Raw genomic sequence first — 18,269 nt, forward strand, 5'->3', positions numbered from 1 at the left:
GGCAGCCTCCCCACGGGCCAGCCAGCCCCGTACCTGCCTCGCCACGCCGGCCCCCCCGCGCTCTGCCAACCCCCCTTGATTAATCACAGGCTGGGGCTGCCGGCAGCTTATCTTTTGCTTTAATAGCTGAATAATTTAAAACCGTTGTTTGCCGGCAGCTTAATTGCTTTTGCGTCAGGTGCGGAGGCCAGCGGGAACGCAGAGCAGGGCCCGGGAGGTTCTGCGCGGCCCCGCAGGGACACAACCCCTTGGCTTCCCAGCTGGTGGCTGTCCCCGGGGAGCGGGGCTGGCACAGTGGCAGGAGAGCGGGGTGTTTCGCCGGGAAGAGGCTGAGATGGCAAGCCGGCTGTCCCCAGCGGTGGCTGTCCCCGCCCCAGAGCCGGGGGACAGGGACGGCGAGCACTCGGGGGAGCCCTGGAGGGTAGCTCCGGTCTCTGGGGACAAGGGACAGCAGGGTGACGCTGGAGCCTCGCGGGAGCGAGGGGGCTGTGGGAGCGGCTGCGAAGCCCCTGTGGGCTCCTCCGTGGGAAAGGGCGGAGGGGACACACCGCCTCTCCCCTCCTGCCAGCATCACGGGGACGCCGTGGTCCCTGTCACCCCCCAGCCCATCCCAGGCTCCGCTGCTTCCCCGCGCCCACCCGCCCGCCCCCGGCTCTGTCTCCCGCAGCCACCGTCATCCTGAACGAGCTGAACTGGACGCAGGCGCTGGAGGACGTCTTCATCGAGAACCGGAAGGAGGATCCCTCCCTGCTCTGGCAGGTGTTCGGCAGCGCCACCGGCGTCACCCGCTACTACCCCGGTGCGTGGCGGGGTCAGCGGGGGGCGGTTGCCCGTGGGGGGCTGGCCGAGGGCAGCCCGGGCCCTTCTCGCTGCGAGATGCAGGCGAGCATCTCCCGGCGCCCGCCCTGGGGGCTGCCCGGCAGACGTAACCGTACTGTGCCGAAGCCCGCTGGTGTGAGCTCCCCACCAGAGCCTGCCGCTTCCTCGGCCGTGGGCATCCCTCTGCCCCGTCCCCCTCTCCCCCACCCCGGGACAGCCCCGCCTCGCTCACCGCCTGCCTTCCCCCCACAGCCACCCCGTGGAGAGCCCCCAATAAGATCGACCTCTACGACGTGCGCAGGCGGCCCTGGTAAGGGGGTGCCGGGTGGGGAGGGGGTCCCTTCACCGGCCCTTCCCGGACGGGAGCAGCCAGCTCCCCCCCTTTTCATTTCACACATGGTTGTCATTGGCAAACAGACGCCGTAGCACGGGCAGGGGCGTCCGCGCTGCGGCTCTCGGCTCCCGCTCCCCTCCCCTCTTCCCGGGAAGGCAGAGCAGGATGGAGAGAGAAATCCTTGGATACAGATCAGGCGTGGAGAGCTGCCCCTCGCCCTGCTCCCGCCTGCAGCCGCGGCTGCCGGTGCTCGGTCCCGGCCAGCGTTCCCATCCAAACGGGAAAACAACCAGCTCTCGGAAACCATCAGCTGGGAGGATGGAGAGAGAAGCGGGCAGGCAGCGCCAGGCTGTGGTTAAGCGATAGCTGCAAGCAGCCATTTGGCCGCACACGGAGTGAGCGGGGTTGAATCGCTTCCCCTCAGCCCGGGTAGGGGTGCCGGCCTGGCAGCGCTCGTCGTCGTGCTGCCCGCGGGGCTGGGGGAGCTGCGGCCCGGTCCTGCCCGCGGTTGCTGCCTAAAAATGTGGGCACGGAGAGGAAGGCAGGTACGGGTCTCCGGCACGTGCCCAGGGAGCCCCGTATCCCAGGGGAGCACCCCCTGCCCGCCCCCCTGCCTGCGCCAGGAGCTGCCCCCTCTCCTTGTCAGAAAATTAATGGCCCTGCTACTGTGGTTAATTGTCTTTGATTGCTCCACATTAATTATTTACCGTTCTCCGCTGGGGCATCTGTGCGGGTTATGGGCAGAGGGAGGACTGGCAGGCCTTTTCGGAGGGGCTGCTGCTGTGTATGGGGTCTGCCGAGCCCGGCTAGCCCAGCCGCCTGCCCACTAGCCAGGCTGACCGCGCGCTTGCGTGCCCAGCCCTGGAGGAGCGGCAGCACCCTTTGTGCTGGGGGGCAGCACGGCCCCAGGGACGCCCCTTTGGGGTCCTCTCCCGCCCTCGCGCCGGGCTCTGCTGTGGCACGCAGCCCTTGCCGCTCCGCTGCCGGGCCCGGCGGGGGCCGTGGTCCTGCCTGCAGCCTCGGCGGGGCCGCCAGCGCCGCTCGCCTGCCTCCCCCTCCCTTGATGAATGGTGCTATTAACCACAGCCTTCTCCCGCGGAGCCCGGGGTATTAATCTGAGCAGGGCAGCCGGAGATGGATGCGCTGCCACAACCCATTACGGGCAGCATCTCAGTTGGGCTCCGTGCCGCGCCGGCAGCCCAGCCCCAGGGAGCGGGTCGGGCACCGAGCCCCCCGGCCCCCGCCGGCCAGCAGGAAGCCCGCGGGCAGCTGCCTGCCCGTCCTGCACCCCGGCGTGAGGAGGGGTGTTGGGGGCACACGGCGCCTGGGCCGGGAGGGCCCCATGTGCCAGCATCCCACATCCTGCCCGGGGAATCGCTTGTAATTAGGGAGCATCAGGACGCGGGATTAGCAATCAGAGCCTGCCCCTTCCCCAGTCCTCCCCAGTAATGGCGAGTAATTGATACTAATAACACACTAATTAATTTGCGTCAGGCCCGATCCTGATCAAGCTGATAACGAGGCTCCCTTGGACTTCAGCCACGGCCGGATCAGGCCCCACGCGGTGGGATGAGGAGGCTGGGCTGGCCTGGCCGTTGCCGGGATGGGTGCTCAGCGCCACGCCGGCTCTGTCCCACGCAGGGCGGCACAGCGGGGCCGGGAGTGGGACCGGGTGCTTCAAGGGGCGAGGAAGGGTTCCCTAATTGTTTTCAGGGGGGAGGATTTACGTAGTATTATTATTTTTCCTCCTCGTAGCTAAAAATAACCTAATCAGCCTGGTCTTTGAAGCTACTAGGGGGGTAAATAGCATCTTAATATGGATGTGTGTGTCAGCATAATCAGCGTGCAGAAAAGGGCCTGCGATGATGGAAGAGTTTAGCATTTAGAGCTCATTAGGCTGATACGGTACCAAGCGGCGGGTCGCTGGCGGTCTGCCGTGCCGCGCCGTGCCGCATCCTTGCCTCCGCTCGCCTGCCGCCGCCTTGTCCCTGCTCCTCACCACGGGGTCACCGAAGCCGTGGGTGCGCAGGCGCTCTCGGCACGGCTCTCGGGCTGCTCGCGCCCTGGCAGAGCTTTGTTCTTGGGCTGCACCCGACAGGGTCGGGGTCCCCCCCAAAATGAGTTGGCCCCGCTGACCCCCCTCTGCGCCCCACAGGTACATCCAAGGCGCCTCCTCCCCGAAGGACATGGTCATCATCGTGGACGTGTGAGTACACGGGTGGGGGCCATGGCCAGGCTGAGCCAGGCCAGGACGGTGGCACAGCTCCCTGGAGTGCCACTGTCCCGCGGTGGCCCTGGGGAAGCTGTGAGGGACAGCGCTGGCGGGGAGCCCCGTGCCCCCGTGCTGCCGAGCCCCCAGCACCCCTCTCTCCTGCCAGGAGCGGCAGCGTGAGCGGCCTCACCCTCAAGCTGATGAAGACCTCGGTCTATGAGATGCTGGACACCCTCTCAGATGATGACTACGTCAACGTGGCCTCGGTGAGTGCTGTGGGGCGGGCGGCAGGGCTGTGCCCCCCAGGCAGCTCCCAGCTCCCCGCTGCGGGAGCCGTTTGCCCCCAGACCCACCTGGCCAGGGGCTCTGCAGAGAGATAAATGCCGTTTTTTTTCTTTTTAACCACCCACCTGCGCATAAGCGAGGAAATGGCTGCTCGGGGCTCGGCTGTACGTGGTGGCGAATGAAAGCTGCCCCCGTCACAGGGCGTTTGGCAGAGATTCTCCCAGGGCGATCCCAACCAGCCACCTCCTGTCTGTCACCAGCCAGTGACATCATGCCCCCCGTGGCGATGTCACCAGCTCGTGACCTCATGCAGCACAGCGGCTGTGCCACCGCATCTGTGCGTCTCTGGGTGCCCAGCCCATGCCGGCCCTCCCCTGTCTGGCCGCAAGCGCGCCAACGCTAATTAACGTGTCTGGCTCAGCTCCGTTAGCTGGATCGCTGCTCCCCTAATGAATGGGCCCTATTGCCAGCAAATGAAGCTGTGAGCCAGAGGCAGCACCTGCTCCCGCTGCCGGCACAGCACGGCACGGCACGGCACAGGACGCCTGCTTGCACGAGCCTGGGGGTCCTGCAGAAGCAAGGGTGCAGGCAAGCCCTGCACTGGCAGCACCTGCTGCCGGCACCCGCGCCGGGTGGCTCGGTGCTGGATTTGGCCCAAGCTAAGCCCCGGTCTCAGCATCAGCTGTTCCCACGGCGTGGGACACAGGATGCTCCGGCCGCCCATGGAGCTGAGCATGGTGGGTGGTTTGTGCCCGCCGGGGGCTGCCTTTGGGTCCCCATCCCCTTTCTGTGACCCGCTGCCCTCCCATTCGCCTCCCAGTTCAATGAGAAAGCAAAGCCGGTGTCGTGCTTCAAGCACCTGGTGCAGGCCAACATCCGGAACAAGAAGGTCTTCAAGGAGGACGTGCAGGGGATGGTAGCCAAGGGCACGACCGACTACAAGGCTGGCTTTGAGTACGCCTTCGACCAGCTGCAGAACGTGAGCTGGGGGCCAGGCTGTGGGCTGGGGAGCGGGGCAGAGTGCACCCATGGGTGCTGGGGGCGATGGGAGAGCTGCAAGCACCCGGCTGCTGCCCCATGCCTGGGGCTTTGGCGTGCAGAGGGGTCCTTGTCCTCCTTTGCAATGTCGGGGGGACATCCCACCGCCCCGGCACACTGTAACTGAGGTTTTGCTGGAGCCACTGCCCCTCCGGGTTATTAAAAGTTATCAGGGCTGGGCAGAGGGGGCCAGATCCAGCCAGACACCGAGCTAGAGGCAGAATAAAGATGAATGGTGCTATTAGGTGCCGAGCAGCAATAACCACAGCATCATTTCCAAGCAGACAGCGTCCCTCCTCCTGCCCGTTCACCCCAGCCACCCTCGCTCAGGAAAAGAGATGGGTCGGGGCCAGCCCTCCTGGCCGCATCCAGCCCCGTGCCCAGCGCCGCCCGCTCTGGGTCCGGCCTCAGGCGCCATCTCTCTGCCCCACAGTCCAACATCACGCGTGCCAACTGCAACAAGATGATCATGATGTTCACGGATGGCGGCGAGGACCGGGTGCAGGACGTCTTTGAGAAGTACAACTGGCCCAATAAGACGGTGAGGGGCTGGGGGGCCATGTGCCAGGCCGGGGCCGCTTGCCAGGGAGGGAGACGGCTGCTGCAGCTCCATTGCCGGCTTCCGCCTCATTTGCTGTGAGCCATGTCGCCCTCTTCTCTCCCCAACAGCCTGCTCCTGCGCCAGGACGCTGCCCTGGTAATGGGGTGGCTGACGTGCCAGTGCCGTTTACAGCTGGCTCCCACCTTGGCGTGTGGGGCCAGGCGCCCCGTGGGCTGCCGGGGGAGGATGGGGCTGGCGGGACCCCCAAGAGCCTGCCCTGGGGGGAGCACACCCCAGGCGTGGGGGACAGGGCTGCTCGTAGGCAGGAGGGTCCCCATCGCCACCCAGCTCCCCAGGACCTGAGACCTGTGGGGCGGGGGGATCCTGGGCCACGCAGGACCCGCGGAGAGCGCAGACCCCTCCCTGTGCAGCGATGCCCCCGCGCAAGGACCGCCGGTCCCGCCGGGGTAGGTGGCTTTGGCTGATGGGAGGCAGGACTGGCCGGCTGCAGACGGGGAGAGAGCGGCTCCCTGCCCGCCTGCCAGCGCAGCCAGTGTTTGCAGGAGCCTTCTTCTGCCTTCCTGCGCTTGGCCACGGGCAGCGTGGTCTGCGTGGCAGAGGGCGGTGCCACGCTGTCCCCAGGGAGGTTGCCGTCAGCCGGGAGCACCCGAGTGTGGAAGACCAGGGTGCCTGGCGGACGGTCCTCACCGCCGTGCTCTGCCACAGGTGCGGGTCTTCACCTTCTCCGTCGGGCAGCACAACTACGACGTGACCCCGCTGCAGTGGATGGCCTGCGCCAACAAAGGTGAGCGGGGCTGGCACCCGGCCGGCACGGGAGGCTGCGGGGTTCCGGGCTCGCCCCTCGCACGGGGGCCGGCACCGTGCATGCCGGTGCATGCTGCTGCTGGCGAGGCGCTGGCTGCAACCCTGGGGGCCGGACAGCAGGACGGACAGCAGGACAGCCAGACTGCCGGACAGGCAGACAGCTGGCTCTCCATCTGGCTTTCTTTTTCTTTTCCAAGGTTACTACTTCGAAATCCCCTCCATCGGCGCCATCCGCATCAACACGCAGGTACGGCGGGGTGCCGGTAGGCAGGGTGCCGGCAGGCAGGCAGTGCCACCCGCCTGGCAGCTGCAGGCAGAGCTGTCCTCCCGGGGGTGCCCTGCCTGGGGACACGCTCAGGCAGCCCCAGCCCCGCTGCAGGGAGCCCAAAGGCTGGCAGTGAGCATGGCAGCAAGCCGGGGAGCCGAGCCGAGCCCTCAGCCAGGCCTCGCGCTATTGAAATAATTCGTTCATCTTCTGCAGCTCCCCATGGACCTGCCGCCTTTTGAGTGGCTAATTATGAAACGTCAGGCGTTAATCAGCGCAGAGCAGAGCCAAGCGTGGGCAGGGAGCGAGCGCAGGCAGGGAGGGAGCAAGTGCAGGCAGGGCCAGCCCCAGCAGAGCCAGGCGTGTCCACCCCCACCCCGTCCCCCTGCCCCTTTTCTGCCCCTTTTCTTTATCGGACGCACACGAGGAGCCACGGTGGGCAGGGGATGGAGGGTCCCCAGGCGGGGCAGCCCCTCAGGGCAGGGCTGGCATCGTGGCACAGGGGCTGCCCCCCGGCCCAGAGGTTTGCTTTGGCAAGGTGAGCCCGGATAAGGGAAACCTGCGCCGGGAGAAGATCCCAAAAGGCTGGCGGTGGCAGCCAGGGAGACAGCAGCGATGTGCTCTGGGCGTGACGGAGCCAGCCCAGCCCCGGGGACGGCTGGGAGCCGGGGGGACTTTGGCTAGCGCTGCCTGGGGAGCCCCTGCCCTGCCCGTGCACAGCCGATGGCGAGCAGCACCCTGTTTGCGTCTCGACAGGTCCGTTCGGTTCCCAGCTGGAGCCGTTACCCTGGGGTTCCCAGCTGCCCAGCCCCCTCCCCTAGCTCAGCCCGTAGCTGGGGCTGGCACCAAGCGCCCTGTTAATAATCCCTGGGGTGTGCGTGGGGACAGGGGTGTCACAGGGTTGGAGCGGGGAGGCATCTGGCTCCCATGTCATGCTTTACCCCGCCTTGTGTCCCTGCAGGAGTACCTGGACGTGCTGGGCAGACCCATGGTCCTGGCCGGGAACCGAGCCAAGCAGGTTCAGTGGACCAACGTCTACCAGGATGCCCTGGTAAGGACGCCCAGCCCCAGGGTGTGTGTCCAGAGAAGGGCAACGGAGCTGGGGAAGGGTCTGGAGCACAAGGCTGATGGGGAGCGGCTGAGGGACCTGGGGTTGTTCAGCCTGGAGAAAAGGAGGCTGAGGGGAGACCTCATCGCTCTCTACAACTGCCTGAAAGGAGGCTGTAGAGAGGTGGGGTCGGTCTCTTCTCCCAGGTAACAAGTGATAGGACGAGAGGAAACGGCCTCAAGTTGTGCCAGGGGAGGTTTAGACTGGATATTAGGAAATTTTACTTCACTGAAAGGGTTGTCCAGCATTGGAACAGGCTGCCCAGGGAAGTGGTTGAGTCGCCATCCCTGGAGGTATTTAAAGGACGTTTGGCTGAGGTGCTTAGGGACATGGTGTAGTGGTGGGCTTGGCAGTGTTAGGTTTACGGTTGGACTCGATGGTCTTAAAGGTCTTTTCCAACCTATACGATTCTGTGATTCTGTGGGACACCAGCCCCAGGGTCCCACACAGCCCCGAGGTGCGGGTGAGGACACCGGCCCCAGGGTCCCACACAGCACATGCCCCCATCTCCCTTGCCAGGGGGTAACCCCCCCTCTGCTGCCCACCCCCAGCTCTGGGTCCTGGGGGCAGCGAGGGGCCGTGGGACACCCTTCTGTGCTTGTGCAGGGGCTGGGCCTAGTGGTGACGGGCACGCTGCCGGTGTTCAACCTGACAGAGGACAGCAGTGACAGGAAGGTAGGAGACTGTGGCTGCCACCGCCCTGGCTGCACCGGGACCCCCGGGTGTGGGGGGGTGACACTGGGTGCATGGCTGCGGGGGGGGCACTGGCTCCCCTGGGGTGCTGCCTGCTCTGCACCCCCTCCCTGGGGTGAGACCAGGGGTGACTGCCATCCCTGGGACCCAAAATGGCCTTGGCTAGCTTTCCTGGCCCAATGGGGACAGCTGGCAGCTGCAAGTCCCTGTGGGGTGCAGTGTGCCAGGGAGGGCTGATGGGGGGCTGGCACATCTCGCCCTGTGCCTCTGCGGTGTCCGGATCTGACCCGCGTGTTCCCGGAGGGAGAAGAGGGCCATCCCCTCTTTGCCCGTCCCTGTGCTGGCGGTGGCGGGTGACAGCCCCGCTCCCGCCCGCCTCCCTCCCTGCGCTTCCTTCCAGAACCAGCTCATCCTGGGCGTGATGGGGATCGACGTGGCTCTCAACGACATCAAGAGGCTGACGCCGCGATACAACGTGCGTGGGGGCCCCTTCCCCTCCGTCCGCGCCCTGTGCTGCCCGAGCCTGGCGTGGGAGCCTGCTGCGGGGAGCCCCGAGCTGCCCCCCCAGCCCCCGTAGCACCTCCAGCAGCGCTGGCAGTAGCAGGGTGCAGCAGCCATGGGTGCAGGCAGGGACCGGGGCGGGCGGGCGGGCAGGGTGATGCTCTGGGACCCAGAGCAGAGCCGAAACCCTTGCAGGGAATAAACCTTACCAGCCTGGGGAAAGGGGCAGCGGACAAAGTCCAGAGCAGAGGTGAGAGATGCTGTTGGCCTGAGAACAGAAATAGATGGACAGAAAAGCCTGGGCCCCAGGGGTGGCATGGGGTGAGCTCTGCCTGCAGAGGTGAGGGCGGTCACACCGGCGCGGCACGCTGCAGAGCCACCTGGCTGGCCTCATCCCTCCTCCTGTCCTCCCACAGCTGGGGGCAAATGGTTACGTCTTCGCCATCGACCTGAACGGCTACGTCCTGCTGCACCCCAACCTGCAGCCCCAGGTGAGGAGGGGCCCGTCGGGGCGGCAGCAGCAGGGGTTAGCCGGGCCCCGTGGGACAGGCGGCTTCCCGGGGTCGTTAGGAGCTCATTGTGGGAATTGTGATGAGTTTGTCTGGACTCAGCAGCGGCTGCGGGAGCCCTGAGCCCTTCCCCGGCTCTCCCTTTCTGCCTGCAGATCATCAATTTCCGTGAGCCGGTGACGCTGGACTTCCTGGACGCTGAGCTGGAGGATGAGAACAAGGAGGAGGTGGGCAGGCCCGGGGGCGGCTTTTGGGATACAGGCTGGCCCCCCGATCTGCCGTTGCAAAGGGCACTCGGCCCCTCCAGCCTGCCCTGGGGAGCACCTCATCCTACGGGCCCCGGCACAGCTCCCGTGGGGCCACGGCGGGGATGGGAGCTGGGTCACTGTCCCCTGGGTGCCAGCATGATGAGCCCCCCCAGGCTGCTCACCCCTCGCCCCTGCACCCCGCGGGTCCCCAGTGCCACCCCACTGGGGTGGGTGCCCGCGGGCACGTGGCCAGGCTCTGTGGCCCTCAGTCGCCTCCTCCGTGTCCCACAGATCCGGAGAAGCATGATTGATGGCAATGACGGGCAGAGGTTCATCAAGACCCTCATCAAGTCCCTGGATGAGGTAACACTGCAGGGGAAAGGGGGTCACGGCTGAAACTACCGCCGTGCTGAGCGCCCAGCCCCGGCGGTGGAGAGCGAGGGGCTGTGTCCGGCACCGGGCTCGGAGCCGGGGTCCCACGTCACCACGCCGGCAGGGTCCTGGCACCGCAGAGGCCTGACTGGCTCCCTCTGACCCACAGCAATACATCGACGAGGTGTTCAGGACCTACACGTGGGCCCCCATCAAAAGCACCAACTACAGGTGAGCGGCGCTGCCGGCACACCCGCGCTCGCCCGGCTTCGGCTGGACCTGCGCCAGCGCAGGGCTGCGGTCTCGTGCCTGCAGCTCGGGAGGTCCCCGAGGCCACCAGGCACGTGTCCCGTGGGCTGCGGGGTTGCAAACGTGCTGTCGCATCATTGCACGCAGCCAGTGATGGCAGTCCCAAAAGTGCTGCCCACCAGTATTCGGCACTGCTGAGCCAGGCCACAATCCCCGGGGCTCAGGACGGGCGCTGCAGGGCCGGCGTGCAAGGTGCTGAACAAGGGACACTCCTGCCACAGCCAGGGGCTCGCGTAGGTCTCTGCCTGCTCCGGGGTGGGTGACAGCGACGGGGTGGGTGACAGTGACGCGCGCCCACCCTGCAGCACAGGCAGCGGCTTCAGAGGCAGAGAGCAAAGCTCCCTTCTGCGTTTATCGCCCAGTTTGCACCAGCAGATGTGTAAAAAAGACCCCAGCATCGTCATGTCCGTGCTGTCCAACTCGTGCTGCCTTCGTCCTGTGAGGAGCCGTGTGGTCCCCCTGCTGCCCAGTGTACCCTCCTTCTCCTCGCCACCCCGCTCAGGAGGGGCTGGCAAGCGTCACTGCCACCTCCCAGCGCTGCCAGGTGTCCGCCGTGCAGCCCTGGTCCTGTCCCCCGTGGTGGCAACCCTCCAGAGCCAAGCAGCACCGTGGAGGAAGGGACAATGACACGGGGTGACACGGCTGGGGCTGCAGGTTGATCTGTAGGGCGAAAGGTGCTGCCAGGGGCCTGCGCTCCCGTGGCTCCGCACCACGGCAGGGATGTTCCCCGGGGTTCCCTGGGACACCGTCAGCACAGGGTGCCGCTAGCACTGAACAGAAAAGTCACCACCCTCCTCTTGCCGCCTGTGGTGTGGGGTGCCACCACCTCGGCCCTCTGTGCTGGGGTGCCCCCATCTCTGCCGTGCTTGCTGGGGTGCCCCCATCTCTGCCGTGCTTGCTGGGGTGCCCAGTCCCTGCTGCCAGGTGCAGACAGGACTGGCTGGAGGGGTGGCTTGGGGGGCAAGTCCAGGTCCTGGTGGCTCAGGTGCGGGTGTGACATCCGATGAGAGTCAGGAATGTGGCCCTCACCTGCCGGTGCTCACTTATCCCGGGCAGCACCTGGCACAGACACCGTCACCGAAGGCCACTGGCCACTGCAGCCAGCACCCAGGGGCCCAGCTCCCTCCGGCAATGGGTCCCATGGATTCAGCAGCCCCACCACCACCTCCTGTCCCATCCCCGTCGTGCACCCTGTGTGCCAGACGCTTGGCTGGTGGGTCCCTCTCCTTCTTGGCTCACCAGCAGCCAGTGCCTGTGTAACGGTTGTCTTCAGTCTCTCCTTGCTGGAAGGTTTTGCTCCTTTTGAGGGCTGTGTCTGTTCCTGCCTTCCTCCCTTACGGGGATGTCGTGTCCCTATTCCGCGTGCATCTCCCTTGGTTCCTGGGCGGGTCCATCCTGCCCGTCTCAGCCCTGGCTGGCCACGCTTGCCACCTCCTGTGCTCGGGGCTGCCCCCGCGATGGCCCTGCGTGCCACCGGGATGACCCTAGGTGCTCTGAGGATGGCCCTGGCTGCCCTGGGGACAAACCTGGGTGCCACCAGAATGGTCCTGGTTGCTCCAAGGGTGGCCCCGGGTGCCCCAGGATGACTCTAGGTGCTCAGAGGATGGTCCTGGTTGCTCCAAGGGTGGCCCTGGGTGCTCCAGCATGACCCTGGGTGCTTTGGGGACAACCCTGGGTGCCACCTGGATGACCTTGGGTGCTCTAGGGACGAACCTGGGTGCCCCTAGGACAGCGCTGGGTGCAGTCCCTGGAGAGAAGGACACAGCGGGGTGTGCGGGAGGCCAGCGGAGCTGCTGCCTGCCGTCAGCTGGGGCTGGGTGCTGCCGGGGGGTGCCAGGCAGGGGCTGGGGGCCGGCCGAGGGCTTTGGGTGGGTGTAAAGCCTTACCCCGCCTGTTTGCTCTCCCCCTCCGCAGCCTGGGGCTGGTTCTGCCTCCCTACAGCACCTACTACATCCAGGCCAACCTCAGCGACCAGATCCTGCAAGTGAAGTGTAAGTAGCCCCTGGCTTTCCCCGCCGCCCTCTCGCACTCCCGCTTGCCCCCACGCCGGCCCGCGGCTGTCGGGGGGGAGAAACACGAAGCAGTAACTTGTGAAAAGAGATAGGGATCACTATGAGAAGCAAAAAAAAAAAAAAAACCAAAAACTTAAAAATAAGAGAGGCGTGAGTAGAGGTGAATGCACAGAGGGAAAGCGAGCTGCCTGCCTGGGGTGCCCCGGGGTGCCAGGGTTTGGTCCTTGCGCTTTGCACCCCAAAACCCGAGCCCCAGGCTGCAGGCAGGCGCAGGCAGGGGCTGCACCGCTGCCCGTTCGCCTCTGGGGACGAGGGACGATGCTGTAGCAGCCAGTTAATTTGCGAGCCTGGGAAAGTTTGCATGGTTCTCTTTAATTTCCTTTGGTTTATTACGATTCTTTGGTTTCGGTTTAAGCCATTTATTCTTCTTTTTATGAGTTCCGTTTCGGTTGGTTTCGATTTTTGTTTGGAATTAATCTGTGTACGTGTGTGTTAGCCTGGCCCCCCCTTCTCTCTCTTTCTCTCTCCCCTGACCCCCCAGCCTTTTTCCCACCGCAGGTCCAGGCTGCTCCCGGGGACCCTCTCCCCCGTGGGAGAACCGGACCCTTCCCCTCTCCCCTCCGGTTCCCCCCGTTTCTCCCCCTCGGCCGCCCCGGCGGCTTGACCCCAGCCCCCTCCAGATCCGGCCCCTGCCGCCCCCTCCATCCATCGGCAGGAGCCCCGCGTCCCCGCGGGGACGAGGCCAGGCCGTCCCCGTCCCGGGAGGGGGGATCCCCCCGTCCTCCCGGCTCTGCCCGCCGTGCCGTGCATGCCCCCGACTCAGTGAGGACATTTCGATATCAAGACTGTTGCAACTGTTTGCTACTGACTCTCATTTTCCTTTGGAGTATTGGATATATATATATATATTTCTCTAGTTATATCTTTGCATTTTTTTTTTATTCTTATTTCACCGTGGCCTTTTCTTTTCCTTTCGTTACTGGGTTTTTCTTTCTTTTTCTTTTTTTTTCATGTCGTTTTTTGCAAGAGGTTTCCTTTTGGTATGATTATGATACACAATATTTTTATTCAAACGGCGATTGAATAAAATATTGTTTGTGCCCCCCTTCCCCCTTTCCACCCAACCCCCTTTTTTTTTGTTTGTTGTTTTTTTGTTTGTTGTTTTTCTTGCTTTCTCTCTATGGTGGATTCACACAGTACCAAACATCAAAATGAAGGGCAAGTATTTTCAGTCTCAGACCACTCACCTTCACCACCCCGTCCCCCGCCCCGTGTCCAGTCCCCCCCCAGCCCCCCTGCTTGCCCATCTCCCTGCCCGTTTGCCACGCCGAACCTGCAAACCGCCACCGACTCGCCCTTCCTCCCTCCTCCTCCTCCTCCTCTCCTCCAGTTCCCCCTTTATTTGAAAGCAACATGTCTTGTTCTGTCCATGAGAGCTTTGTCACGACGATCCCCCACTCCCTCCCTGCGCATCGCTCCCAAACCCAGTTCGATATCGTTCAAGAGCCGATCTCGTATGAAACTCTGCCATTTTCGATCCACGAGGTTTTTCGTAGCTAGTTTGACACCCCGCTCTTCCTCCCCCCTCCCTCTTCTCGCTCCTCTCACCCCGCTCGCCCCCTCCGGCTCCTTCTCCCCTCACCCCCGTCCCGTCCCTCCGCTTCCTCCTCCCCAAGACAACTCAACCTGAAAGGGATAGGGCTGTGCAGGGCGTGGGGGGCTGCGGGGTGGGCGCCCAAAGGTGGCGGGGACGGAGGGCGGGTGGGGGACCCGGTCCTCCGCCGCCGTCGCCCTCTGGGACAGGCTTTTTTGGGGAAGCCCCCCAGGCAGAAACCCTCAGCGGAGGTGGGCATGGGACTACCCCGGGGCGACGCCACCCCGCTGCGTAGGGGACGGCGAACCTGGCCCCACGGGGATGCGGGGCGGCCGAGCCCCGAGGTGCTGCGCTGCCCGCTCCCACGGCCGCTCGGGGGCCGGCCCGGGGCCCAGCGTGGCACGAAGCCCCTGGCAGCCGCAGCATCCCGGCGCCGTCCGCGCCCCCGGGAGCGGCCGAGCTTGAGCCCAAAGTCCCACCGAGCCCGAAATCCCGCCGAGCCATCCCTGCTGCAGCGGAGCGGGATGTCGCCCGTGTGACGCAGCTCCCGCGCAGCCCCACGGGGGGCCAGGGGACGCCCCGGCACGCGTGGTCCCCGGGGACCCGCCGCCACGCGCCCTCCCGCACGAGCCCCGCGGGGCACCCCGCAGGCAGCGCCCGCCGGCAGCCTGCCCGGCAGCACCCGCTCCCCAGCGCGGGCACGGGGGTGGCTGCGGGGGGCACGGCCGCGCGGGAGGGGACGGGGGGGACGGGGCCAGGCGGGCAGGACAGCGGGGAGGTGGAAGTGTCACCCTCAGCCCTGTTCTATCAGCTTTGAGTTGCCTCCTCCCGGCGCCCCTGCGATGGCAATGCTGATGGACCAAGTACGAGTGTTTTGTACTCCTCTCCTCCTCCTCTTCCTCTCATCGGCTTGTACCCAGCCCCTGCCTACAGCCCTCGGAGAGCAACAGTCCAACCTCTGGCTGTGCCCTGCAATGCACCGGGGGCCGGTGGGAGGGCGAGGGGGTGGCGGTGCCCGCTGGGGGGGCCGGCGGCCCCGGGGTATCCCGTGGCACCCCCCCACGCACCCCCTAACCCGACTCGCCCCCGCAAACTGAACCCCGCATCCGCTGCCCCTCTGCCGGGGGGGGCCCTGAGGGGCACCCCAAACCCTGCTGGGCTGTGACCCCCCCGCTTAAAGCAGAGCGAGAGCCGGGCTGGCGGGCGAGCGTGGGCCCCCATCCCTGTTGGGGTCCCACGGCCCCGGGGAGGGAGGGGGCCGCCAGCGCCCGGCGGCAGAGCCCGGCAGCGCATTGCACGGCACTTCGCTGGGCGGGCAGCCTCTGGTTGGACTGTCCTCGGCAAGGTTCCCCGTTTGGCCATGTCGATGCCTGAAAACTCCTTTTTCTTTTTCCCCGACAACCGAGTGTTTTGGTGATCCTCCTCCGGCCAGGAGCACAGCATGCGGTTCCCTGCCCTCGCCCACCCCCCGACCCCCCCCCCCCCCCCCCCGAGAGAGAGACGCCCCCCGCCCTCCCAAACATGCATATATATACATGTGCGCGCATATATATATGTGTGTGTGTCTCTGTGTGTCCCTGCGTACACGCCACCGGCCGCGCGTACGCAACCGCCCGCCTTCAGCCCGCGACCGAGCAAATTCGAGCCAAGATGGGCAAACCTCTCCCGATTTGGCTATAACTTTCCTTCCCGTGCGGTGCCAGCGACAGCAGAACGGCCTTTTCCTTCCTCTCTTGTTACCAAGAGCAGCAAATGCCTTTTTTTTTGTTCCCTCCCCTCTCTCTCTGTCCGTCTCTCTCCCTCCTGGCCCCCCGGCATCCCCGTCCCCCCTCCCCGCCGGATAACCTTCCCTTTCTGTTGCAGATTTTGAATACCTGCTGCCCAACAGCTTTGAGTCGGAGGGACATGTGTTCATTGCTCCCAGGTAGCTTTGCGTGTGCGCTTGCCGAGGTGTGCATCCGCCCCGGCCCCGCTGCTGACCCCCCCATCACCCCCCATCCCCGCCTCATCGTGCCTTGTCCCCCCTCCCCTGTCGCTGTGTGTGTCGTGTGCCCGCTCGGGCAGGGGGGCTGCCGCCGGGACCCCGGCCCCGCTCCGCCACCTGGTTGCATCCAGCACGGTATATATGCACCCGGTGCAGCCCGCCCTCTGCGCGTGCATATATAGGTATAGTTTCTGAAAATCCCCCTGCCGAGCGAGGGCCGGCGGTGGAATCATACAGTCGCGCTGGCCGCGGGGGCGTAGGCAGAAGGAAGGGTGGGTTTCGGCTCAAATTCGGGATGCCCCGGGGGTCCGGGGAGGCTGCTGGCCGCAGGCTGTGAACAGGGATGTGAGGACAGCGTAGCGGCCCCCGGACAGACAGACGCGTCCCCTCCCCTGGGCCGCGCCACCCGGTCTTGTCACCTAGCGGGGACGAAGGGTTGTCCCTTGACGAGCTGTTCGGGGAGCCCCGCGGCTCTGCCGGGACCCTTGCCCTTCCCGTCATTGCAGTGCAACCTCTGACTAGCCCTAATTAGCATTACCAGCTAATCACCTCTCACCTATACATCATTACAACAGCTAAACAACCCTTAGCAGATGCTTTAGCATTGCAGTTCTTGGGGACTGCAGCAGGTCGAGGCTACAGCGCAGCCGCCTGTGCCACCTGCGGGTCCCCCCGCCCTCCCTGCCTACAGCAGCTGTTCCTCACTTACACTAATTCTGGGTAAACCAGCCCAAAACGCACGGTTATCCTGCAGCCCCGGCTTTTCGGGGGGCCTTGGTCCCCGGGCGCTGCACAGGGCAGCAGGGGTGATGTGCAGGAAACGTGGGAGCCGCAGCGGAGTATTAGTGAGAAACAGAAAAACCCTATTATTAAAAAATTGACCTGTAAGTGTGCTAAGGGAATAAATACAGAGGTGATGTCTGAGCCCGAGGCCCAAGGAGTGGGTCTGCCCCCCGACAGCCCCGCTCAGGCTGCGGTGATGGGGTCAGTGTTCAGCGTGGGGCTCTGCGGCCGGTGCAGCCGGAGAGAAAAGGGGGGGTTGAAAATCAGGGCAAGCCCTTCAGTGCTCCCCAGCGCGGCTCCGTGAGCACTCTCCGTGCGGTGGGTGCCAGCCCGGCGCGAGTGGGCAGCAGGGAGGAGCCGCGTGCCCGGGGAGGGGGCCCGGCACCCAGGGTGACTGTATGATCTGCCATCGGCGCTGCCGTGCCCACAGGCCACTGGAAATTTTCAGAAACCGTATGTCCCCCGTCCCCCGTGGGTGTGTGAGTACCTGTATCTGTGCGTGTCGGTGTAGATATTTAGGCGGCTGCTCCCCCCGAGCAGGGGGCAGGGGGCTGGGACGGACTGGCTGGGGTTCCCCAGCTTTTTCAGCTGCTCTGTGGGCACGCTCCCTCTGCTCCGGCATTTGTCCTCTTAACGAGGTTTTTGGCAGGGTCAGGAGCTCGGCGGAGGGCACGTGAGCGGGGGGAGCCCTGAGCCCCCCAGCACTGCCTGCGGCCACACCGCTGAGGCTGGGAGGCTCTTGGCACCCCAGGCTGGCACTAACCCATGCCATCCGGTTAGAGCCTCGTGGTGTCCGATGGCATCGTGGCTGTCCCCGGCATCGGCGGGGCCGGGGCTCCGCACTCAGGGTGGTCCCAGACCAGAGCGGGGACACGGCACCCCCTGCGGTGCCCGGCCCAGGAGGGGCTTGGGGCCAGCGATGCCTGTGGGCGAGCGCCCGCCTCTGCCGTCCGGGCCTCACCCAGCACCTAACTATCCACGCACAGGGTGCAGATGCGGGTGCCGAGCGCCTGCGCGGTGCTGCCGGCGCAGCCGCGGGGGCTCCCAAGGCAAACCCCCGCTCGCAGCTGCAGCGGAGCCCTCGCTCCCTGGGGTGCGCAGGGGCAGGGCAGGGTGGGCACGGCGGTGCCCGCCTGGCCCCGCAGGTAAGTACGGTGGCAGAGGCGCCCAGTCCCGCCAGTAGCCCCACCAGTATGGGGGGAGCCGGGCTCAGGGACGTACCGCTCTGGGCAAACTGGGATCCATCGAACCTGGCCCTGGCAGAGGTTACGGCCCCTCAGTGCCCGTGGCAGCGACGGGCCCGGTGGCCGGTGTGATGGCCGAGCCGGCGGCACTGCGGGCAGCAGAGGGCTGAGTGCCGGGCAGTCTGCGGAGATGCCCACAGCCGGCTGCCCCAGTGGGGTGACGCTCACAGCAGCAGTGGCACGTCACCACCGCCATGTCCCCCGGCGAGCCCGGGTGCTGGCAGCGTGGCCATCACCTGCCCCGCCGTCCCCGGGGGAGAACTGACCTTGCCTTTTCCATCCTCGCGAACGACAAACCTTGTCCCCCAAACCCCAGAGAGTATTGCAAAGACCTCGACTTGTCGGATAACAACACCGAGTTCCTGGAAAACTTTATTGCCCTCATGGAAAAGGTGACCCCAGACTCCAAGCAGTGTGAGTAGCTGGGGATGGCCGGTGGGGGGGCTGGCGGCAGGGTTTGGGGGGTGTGGGGACACGGGGGGGAGACGGGGGCAGGGGGTGAACCCTGCCGGGGTTGGGGTCCCGGGAGCCGCCACAGAGTGGGCGCCGGTGCCAGGCAGGGGCGTGCGGGTGGCCCCCACAGGGCCGGCCCT

General features: G+C 65.6%; 1 protein-coding gene across 2 annotated transcripts in view; it reads left to right on the forward strand.

Moving 5' to 3' along the window:
* Window positions 1-18,269, forward strand: part of CACNA2D2 (calcium voltage-gated channel auxiliary subunit alpha2delta 2) — a 230,404-nt gene that overhangs the window by 207,066 nt on the left and 5,069 nt on the right. The window contains exons 7-25 of one of the 2 annotated variants that reach the window (XM_075513754.1): window positions 668-799; window positions 1,072-1,129; window positions 3,309-3,359; window positions 3,532-3,631; window positions 4,471-4,629; window positions 5,122-5,229; window positions 5,956-6,034; window positions 6,252-6,301; window positions 7,281-7,370; window positions 8,034-8,102; window positions 8,521-8,595; window positions 9,038-9,112; window positions 9,286-9,357; window positions 9,670-9,741; window positions 9,920-9,981; window positions 11,974-12,050; window positions 13,269-13,289; window positions 15,529-15,589; window positions 17,993-18,090. In XM_075513754.1, coding sequence (XP_075369869.1) covers window positions 668-799; window positions 1,072-1,129; window positions 3,309-3,359; window positions 3,532-3,631; window positions 4,471-4,629; window positions 5,122-5,229; window positions 5,956-6,034; window positions 6,252-6,301; window positions 7,281-7,370; window positions 8,034-8,102; window positions 8,521-8,595; window positions 9,038-9,112; window positions 9,286-9,357; window positions 9,670-9,741; window positions 9,920-9,981; window positions 11,974-12,050; window positions 13,269-13,289; window positions 15,529-15,589; window positions 17,993-18,090 — 1,509 coding nt within the window. The remainder of the gene's footprint in view (window positions 1-667; window positions 800-1,071; window positions 1,130-3,308; window positions 3,360-3,531; window positions 3,632-4,470; window positions 4,630-5,121; window positions 5,230-5,955; window positions 6,035-6,251; window positions 6,302-7,280; window positions 7,371-8,033; window positions 8,103-8,520; window positions 8,596-9,037; window positions 9,113-9,285; window positions 9,358-9,669; window positions 9,742-9,919; window positions 9,982-11,973; window positions 12,051-13,268; window positions 13,290-15,528; window positions 15,590-17,992; window positions 18,091-18,269) is intronic. The other variant, XM_075513756.1, reaches the window with a different exon arrangement.

This window comes from Mycteria americana, chromosome 11, assembly GCF_035582795.1.
Source record: "Mycteria americana isolate JAX WOST 10 ecotype Jacksonville Zoo and Gardens chromosome 11, USCA_MyAme_1.0, whole genome shotgun sequence".
Lineage (NCBI taxonomy): Eukaryota > Metazoa > Chordata > Aves > Ciconiiformes > Ciconiidae > Mycteria > Mycteria americana.